Below are 8,234 nucleotides of genomic sequence, written 5' to 3' on the forward strand. Positions count from 1 at the left end.
AGCTCTTGTAGACCAGGCTGGTCTCCAACTCACAGAGATCCGCCTGCCTCTACCTCCCCGAGTGCTGGGATTAAAGGCGTGGGCCACCACCGCCCAGCCCGAGCTGCTACTTCTTTGTTTTGTTTGGAGAAAGTTGTTACCACAAGCCTTATCAAGAGATTAATTCCGATGGAGAAATCCAGGAGAGTGGCTGCCTCTGCCAGGGTGGAAAAGGGCAGCCCCAAACTGAACTGATACAGGACTTATACATAATTTCTTAGGGGTAGACTTCTCCCCTGCCCGCCCCCCCAGACAGGGTTTCTCTGGATCTTTGGAGCCTGTCCTGGAACTAGCTCTTGTAGACCAGGTTGGCCTCAAACTCACAGAGATCTGCCTGCCTCTGCCTCCCGAGTGCTGGGATTAAAGGCGTGCGCCACCATCTCCTGGCACTGGTTCTGGATTTTTAAGAAAGAATGTAAATAATTTGCTGATAGATTAAGGTAAAATATGACAGAGCAATTGAATGTTTGACTTCTATGTGCTTTTTAAAAACACCCTTAATTGCATTTTTAAAAAAAGATTTTTTTAATTGCATGCATTTGTGTGTATGTGTGCATACATGTGCATTCATACCATGCTAGGATAAGGAATTTAGAGGACAATTTGTAGGAGTTGGTTTCTCATATTGTTAGCTTGGCAGCCAGCGTCCTTTCCCCTGCTCCATTTCAACAGCACAGCTTTGATGTGTATTGGTTGGAGGAGGTCATTGGAAATCATGCATTTTGTGTGGTGTTGGTGGTATGTTCCAGCTTTTTTTTTTTTTTTGAGATAGGGTCTCACTGTGTAGCCCCTGGCTGTTCTGGAACTCTCTATGTAGAGCAGGCTGGCCTCAGACCCACAGAGATCCATCTATCTCTGCCTCCCAAGTGCTGAGATTAAAGGTGTCATTACCACCTCACCTGGAAGTCCAGTTATCTTCTAGATGGGCTGGTGGGAACTAAAGGCATTCTTCTCTGACTTAGTGCGGGCATAGGACTCTCCCAGAAGGTAAACAAGTAGGGCCTGACACTGTAGGCCTTGGGTGGAGGGGCAGGACTGGCAGACATTTCTAACTAGCAAGTAGAGGGTAGGCAGGCTAGGATCCGTGGCCATAACTGAAGTAGCCAGGGCAGCAGATGTTAAATATTGGCTGCCGCAGGGTTCAAACACCAGCCTATGCTTGGCCATTTGGGCACGAGGCTCTCTGAGGAAGGCCTGTAAGGGTCAGGAAATAGGAGGCACTTCCTGAGGGAAGTGATTCTGGCACCCTGATCTTGTCACTGGCTTCTCTCTGCAGACAGTTTTGCCTCGGTGCTGAGCGCAGGACGATGACTCGACCCAACGCCCTGGATCGATGCCGAGGGAAACTACTGTCGCACAGCCTGGTACAGGCTGGGGACGGGAAGGAAGTAGGGCGCCTAGCTGAGTTCTTCTACTCATATTCTCTTCACCCTTCCAGAATCTGATGGCAAAGCAGGGACTGCAGCTTTTACGGGGCCGGAGGCAGAGCAACATGCAAAGGAAGTTGACCCTGGCCAAGAAGCTCCTGGCAAAACTGCATTTCCTGACTCAGGAGGTGATGTCTTGCCCACCACAGTTTCCTACTCTACATTAACTCCCCCTCCTCTAGGTCTGGAGACCTTTGGACGTGTGGAGCAGCTGTCTTTTGTCTGGTACCAACATGTTGCCTGCTCCATGTGGAAGTCGGGGTGAGGAAGTGAGGGATCAGTCAGGATCCAGAGTTTGAAGGACAGTTGACCGACTTGCCGTGGGTGTGACCTCCCGTGTTTGGTACAGTGGCTAGCTGGGATGGATGAGGAGAAGCAGTGCTTTGGGACACTTTCTGGCCCAGCACCTGCTTGAGTTATCCCCTTGGGAGCAGGTCTGCGCCATTTACAGGCAGATAACGGAGGCTGACTTCCAGCCGTCGTGGCACAGCCGGTTAAGCAGCAGTAGGAAGGAATCCAAGCACATTTGATAGCTGGAGTTTGGTGTGATAGAGAGGATGGATGCCCACATGTGCAAATGCCCAGGGCTGGGAGGCTTGGGCAGGTGGAACCCAGCATGGGAGGAGCAGGAGAGAAAAGTCACTAAACTGAATCTTAGAGCAGAATTAATCTCCCTTCCCTTCATCCTCTGCTTTCCCTCCTTCCCTCCCTCTTCTCCTTCCCTCCCTCTCTCTCCTTCCCTCCATCTGTCTCTCCTTCCCTCCCACCCCCTCTTTCCTTTCCTTTGTCCCATGGTAAGCATGCTTTACCACTGAGTCACACCCCTGTCCCGTCTTTAAAATTTGTAATGAAACCTCCCTTTGTCAAATGACAGTTGAGGACATGAATATGCATTCTGTCTAGTTTCATTGTTTTTTTTTTAAAGTTTATTCATTTTATGTGTATGAATCCTTTGCCTGTGTGTATGTTTTTTGCACCATGGTCATGCTTGGTGTCTGTGGTCACAAGAGGGCATCAGATCCCTTGGGACTGGAGCTACAGATGAATGTGAGCCACCATGTGGGTGCTGGAGACAGAATCCAGGTCCTCAGCCCTGAGCCAGCTTGCCAGTCAAAGCTTTGTTGTTACGTGTTGTATTATTGTTTTCGTTGCGGTTATCAGGAACCGGACCCTCAGTTGGAAATGGGGAGTTTGTGTCCAGTGGGTGCTGAGTTTCTGCTTTGTGAGATGGTAAGAGTTCTGGAGATGCATGGCTGTCAGCACAACTGTGAATGCCCTTAACACCGCTGAACTGTAGACTTCAAAATGATGCGGACAGAATGCAGAATGCTGTGTGGAGACATTAGGTGGTCTTAGAGTCTGAGGTGCCCTCTGGTGCTTCCAGGAGGAGCGGTCAAGGAGCAGGTGACCACAGGGCCAGGGGTTCAGGAAAGTCAGGCCATTTGAACTACCCATACAGCCTAAGCTTAAGGCCCAGGGAGTATCAGCTCCAAACTCCCAGGTAACCCTGCCCTCCGCTTGCAGCCACAGCCACCCCTCCCTGATGTGCTGGTCTGGATGTTCAGCGGCCAGCGCCGTGTGGCCTATGCCCGCCTCCCTGCCCAGGATGTGCTGTTCTCCAAGGTTGAGGAGGAGCGAGGCCGGGACTGTGGGAAGATCCAGAGCCTTCTACTCACAGTGAGGCGGGTCTGGGGTAGAGGTGCTGGTGACAGAATGGGGGTTATAAGCAGGTCAGGGCATCAGAGGTGGTGGCCTGTGGCTCCCAACCAGGAGCTCCCTGACTGTTTCCAACTGTCCAAAAGGACAAAAGGAGGTTATGGCTTTGTCCAGGTCAGCTGAACAGCAAACTTGTCTGCCCTGGGCCTATGCTGGCCCTTTGGCTAACGAGACTGACACACAGACAGGGTAATGAGGAAGGAGAGTGACCATTCTTGTAAGCAGAACTGGATTACAGACAGAAAATTTCCAAATGAGCTATGTCTGGAAAAGATACTCAAGCAGGTTTCTAATGATGAGAAGCTTTGACCTGCATACGGAAACTGCCTTTTCATTTGCTGGCCACACAAAATAATCACACAAAAACTATATTAATTACAACTCTGTTTGGCCGATGGCTCAGGTGTATTTCTAGCTAGCTCTTATTGGGTGGTTATATGGCATCTCTCTGGCTCCGCCTTCTTTCTCCCTGCATTCAGTTTAGTTTTCCCACCTATCTATATTCTGCCCTACCATAGGCCAAGGCAGATTCTTTATTAACCAAAGGTAATAAAATATATTCATAGCATACAGAGGGGGAATCCTACACCAGTGACCTTTGGAGTAAAGGACAGAGAATTTAAATGTGTTGAGGATAGAGGGGACAAAGGAGAGAGGACAGATTATGAATCTGGGGTTAGAGCTGTGTGTATAGGAAGTAGGCTGGTGTGAGGTGTGTGTTGGGATGGAGGGAATGAAGAACAACAGAAACAGAGGGCCTGTTTCCTGTACTGGGGAGCTTGGGTACCATTTGGCAGAGAGATTTGGGGCATGCTTTGGGAGGTCCAACATGCCTCCATCCTGCACAGGCACCTGGGGCCGCCCCTGGTGAGGTCTTTGCCAAGCTGGAGCTCTTTCTGTGGCTGGGACTGGCCAAGCAAGCCAAGGCCTGCACCTCTGAGCTGCCCCCAGATCTTCTGCCTGAACCCTCAGCTGGGCTGCCGCACAGCCTCTACCGGGACGGTGAGTATAGGGCCAGGGGACAGTCAACCTTGCTATTTGTCCTCCATGGGGGCTCATGGGTTGGGAAACTCCAGTGGTCCCCTGAACAAGCATGGCCCCTTCCTTTTCCTCATCCCAGACTTTAGCTACTTCCAGCTGCGGGCTCACCTGTACCAGGCCCGGGGTGTGCTGGCAGCAGATGACAGTGGCCTCTCGGACCCCTTTGCACGTGTCCTCATCTCTACCCAGTGCCAGACCACACGGGTGAGGGCCAGGATGGGGCACAGACGGAGGGGAGCACTCTTGTCCAAGGTCCTAAGTTTCTCTTTCCATTTTGGGTGTCCAGCACAGGGCACTAGGTAGGACCAGGTTCTGACTCAGACAGTGGAGAACGGGAAACCATTGTTTCCTGGTGTTGACTTTAGGGCTACGGCAGGAGGATGGCAGATGACCACAGGGAGACACCAGAGCTGGACACCCATGCCTTTGGTAGCAAACAGTTAAAGCATCTCTTTGACTGTCCGCTGGCGTGTGTAGAGGGTCCCCTTCTGATCTGCCTTTACCTCTTTTTCTGCATGGTTCTCAAGGTCTTGGAGCAGACACTGAGCCCCCTGTGGGACGAACTCTTGGTGTTTGACCAGCTGATTGTGGATGGCAGGCGGGAACTCTTGCAGGAGGAGCCTCCACTAGTGGTCATCAACGTCTTTGACCACAATAAGTTTGTAAGTGTGTCCCCTCCCTGCACCCCATTTCCAGCCTCTTCATCCCTACTGTCTTGATGCCTCCCCTTTAACTTCCAAGCATCTCATCCCCCAACATTTATTTTTGAGATAAGGTTTAGCTATGTAGTCCTGGCTGGCCTGAAACTCATAGAGGTTACCATCTTTGTTTCCTAAGGGCTGGGATTAAAGATGTAGCCACCACAACCAGTTATATCGCATTTCCTCCCCGCTTTGCTCCCACAGGGCCCTTCTGTGTTCCTGGGCAGGGCACTTGCAGCCCCAAGGGTAAAGCTGATAGAGGACCCATATCAGCGCCCGGAGCTACAGTTCTTCCCGCTGAGGAAGGGATCACAGACTGCTGGAGAAGTCATCGCTACCTTTGAACTCATTGAACTGGACTACAGTGGCCGCTTCGAGGTTAGAATGCTCTGGTCTGGCTAGCAGGATGTACACATCCTTATTCATCAGGCCGTGCAGTCTCAGGGTGTCCCAAGGGTAACCGTCTAGTCTCTTTCCCAAGAGACTGTGTCTCTAGGGTTCTCTTGGGGTGACCTCATTGTACACCCTGACCCCACAATTATAGATCGACACATCCAAGGCTTCTCTTGCCAGGATTCGACCCCTAGAGAATCCAGACTGCTGTTCATCCTGGGTTTATCCTTCGTGAACGCCTCAGGCTCCCGCACCACTTTCTGTACACACGTCTGCTTTCTGGGAAATCCTTCCTATACGTCCAGCCTTGTCTGGCTGTCCTGCATTTCTGCTTCACAGAGACTGTCTTAGCGAGGGTTTCCAGTGCTGTGAGGAGACACCACGACCATGGCAGCTCTTATACAGGAAAACATTTTATGGGGTGCCTTACAGTTTCAGAGCTTTAGTCCATTAGCGTCATGGTGAGACATGGCGGCGGGCAGGCAGACATGGTGCTGGAGCTGAGAGTCCTTACTTCTTAACTCACAGGCCACAGGAAGTGAACCATTCACTGGGTGTAGCTTAAGCATAGAAGACCTTGAAGTCCACTTCCACAGTGACACACCTCCTCCAACAGCAAGGCCACACCTCTCATTAGTGCCATTCTCTTTAGGGGCCATTTTTTTTTAACCCACCACAGAAACCCATGACCCATCCCTAAGCCTAGGCTTTCTCTGTTTTGACGTGAATTCTGATTTATTTTATTTATTTTTTAAAGATATTTATTTATTTATTATGTATACAATATTCTGTCTGTGTGTACGTCTGCAGGCCAGAAGAGGGCACCAGACCTCATTACAGATGGTTGTGAGCCACCATGTGGTTGCTGGGAATTGAACTCAGGACCTTTGGAAGAGCAGGCAATGCTCTTAACCTCTGAGCCATCTCTCCAGCCCTGATTTATTTTTTCTTATAGCCCTCAGTGCCTAGCGATGTGGAGCCCCAGGATCTGTCATCTCTAGTTCAGCCCATCTCGGGACACCTGGCCCTGCCTCCACACGTGCGCCCTGTGCTCAGGGAGTTCCGTATTGAGGTAAAGACAAGCTCGCAAGGCCTCTTTTCCCTTCCCCCAACCTGGAGGACCCATGTCAGATTCAAGCCCTTGAGTCTCCCCCTTCCCAACCTTAGGTGCTGTTCTGGGGTCTGCGAGGCCTGGGTCGTGTGCACCTGTTTGAGGTGGAAAGGCCCCAGGTTGTTCTAGAAGTGGCCGGGAGACGCCTGGAGTCTGAAGTTCTGGCCAGCTACCGCGAGAACCCTAACTTCACAGAACTTGTCCAGCATGTGACAGTGGTGAGGAAAGGCCGGGACACGGGCTGTGGGCAGAGGCGAGAAGCAGGCAGAAGGTAGTGAGGTCCAGGTGAGGAGGGAACAGAACTCGGACTGTGGGCCGAGGCGTGGAGCAGGCAGAAAGTAGTGAGGTCCAGGTGAGGAGGGGCGGGGACACGGGCTGTGGGCAGAGGCGGGAAGCAGGGAGTAGGTAGTGAGGTCCAGGTGGCTATGCTACGCTGATCAGGAGCAGCGTTCTCCATTAAAGACTGTTTGAGGATTTTATCTGCAATTGTTCAGCTTCGCTGCTATAGGGGAAACAGTAATAGACAGAGTAGAAATGACCACAACTGTGTTCTGATAAAACCTACAAAAGCTGGCAGTGAGAGCCATGAACATGGCTGTGGTTCCCTGACCTCTGGATTAACCTGTAGACCGGCAGCATTCTCTTGGCTCTGTTGAATGGAAGGATTAGCCAAAGTCCTGAATGATAAATAAGAGAAAATCCCTCCAGTCTCTGAAATACAGGCATGAGAAGGGAAAGACAGTCTGGGGCTTCAGAGACGGCCCAGCCACTAAGAGCCAGCGCTGCTCTTCCAGAGGAAACGGGGCCCTAGCAACCACATCACTGCAGCTCCAGGGTCTCTGACACCGCTGGCCTCTCTGGGCACCTGTCTTCTGTACATGCCCCACAAAGACACACATGTACACACACACATAGTTTAAAATAAAATAAATATTTAAAGCATGAAAAATATGGTATATTTTAAAAAACGATTTAATGATTTTTGAGGGGTAGGTGTTGGAGTCAGAACCTTCCACGTGGAGACTAGCACCCCACTCTGGACTGTCCCTCACGTGGAGACTAGCACCCCACACTGGACTGTCCCTCGCGTGGAGACTAGCGCCTACCACTGGATTGTTTCTCACCCTGTGTGGTCTCTATTATGATTGATGGGTTTGGGGGTCAAATTCTGGCAATACAATTTAGGGTCTCATCAAATTTGTCCTTTTGGTTTTATTTTATTTTGAGACATGGTAGCTTTGACTGACCCGGAACTCACAATGTGGCCAGGCAGGCCTCAAACGCTGCCTCCTGAGTGCTGGGATTAAATATGTCTGCTCCCATGCACAAATTATTTATGTTATTCTGTTCTCCTGTTACTTATTTACTGTTTGAGCCAGGATCTCACTATGCAGCCCAGAACTTTAGATCTTCTTTTTTTTTTTAAATATTTATTATGTATACAATATTCTGTCTGAATGTATGTCTGCAGGCCAGAAGGGGGCACCAGACCTCATTACAGATGGTTGTGAGCCACCATGTGGTTGCCAGGAATTGAACTCATGACCTTTGGAAGAGCAGGCAATGCTCTTAACCACTGAGCCATCTCTCCAGCCCTAGATCTTCTTGCTGTAGCCTTTTATATTACTGGGATTACAGCTGTGAGCCCATGCTTAGGTCCAAAGCAGTATTTTTCTCCCCTTCTATTCTTTCCTGCCCTCTCTTCTCTCCTCCCCTCCCCTCCCCTCTCAGGTGGAGGTCAGAAGACAACTTTGTGAGTTAGCTCCCCCCTCCACCTCTGCATGGGTCTCAGCCCTCAGTCCCCCC

At 50.6% G+C, this 8,234-nt stretch overlaps 1 protein-coding gene across 1 annotated transcript in view; it reads left to right on the top strand.

Annotated features, from left to right (window-relative positions):
• LOC126506969 (fer-1-like protein 4) overlaps positions 1 to 8,234 on the top strand; it is a 35,299-nt gene that overhangs the window by 15,253 nt on the left and 11,812 nt on the right. Inside the window, 9 exon segments of the mRNA XM_050151003.1 lie at positions 1,316 to 1,403; positions 1,478 to 1,594; positions 2,991 to 3,143; positions 4,031 to 4,184; positions 4,303 to 4,427; positions 4,751 to 4,885; positions 5,129 to 5,302; positions 6,273 to 6,389; positions 6,485 to 6,646. Of these exon segments, the coding sequence (XP_050006960.1) occupies positions 1,316 to 1,403; positions 1,478 to 1,594; positions 2,991 to 3,143; positions 4,031 to 4,184; positions 4,303 to 4,427; positions 4,751 to 4,885; positions 5,129 to 5,302; positions 6,273 to 6,389; positions 6,485 to 6,646 (1,225 nt within the window).

Source organism: Alexandromys fortis, unplaced genomic scaffold, assembly GCF_014885135.2.
Source record: "Alexandromys fortis isolate MF-2015 unplaced genomic scaffold, M_Fortis_MF-2015_v1.1 scaffold_27, whole genome shotgun sequence".
In the NCBI taxonomy this organism is placed as follows: domain Eukaryota; kingdom Metazoa; phylum Chordata; class Mammalia; order Rodentia; family Cricetidae; genus Alexandromys; species Alexandromys fortis.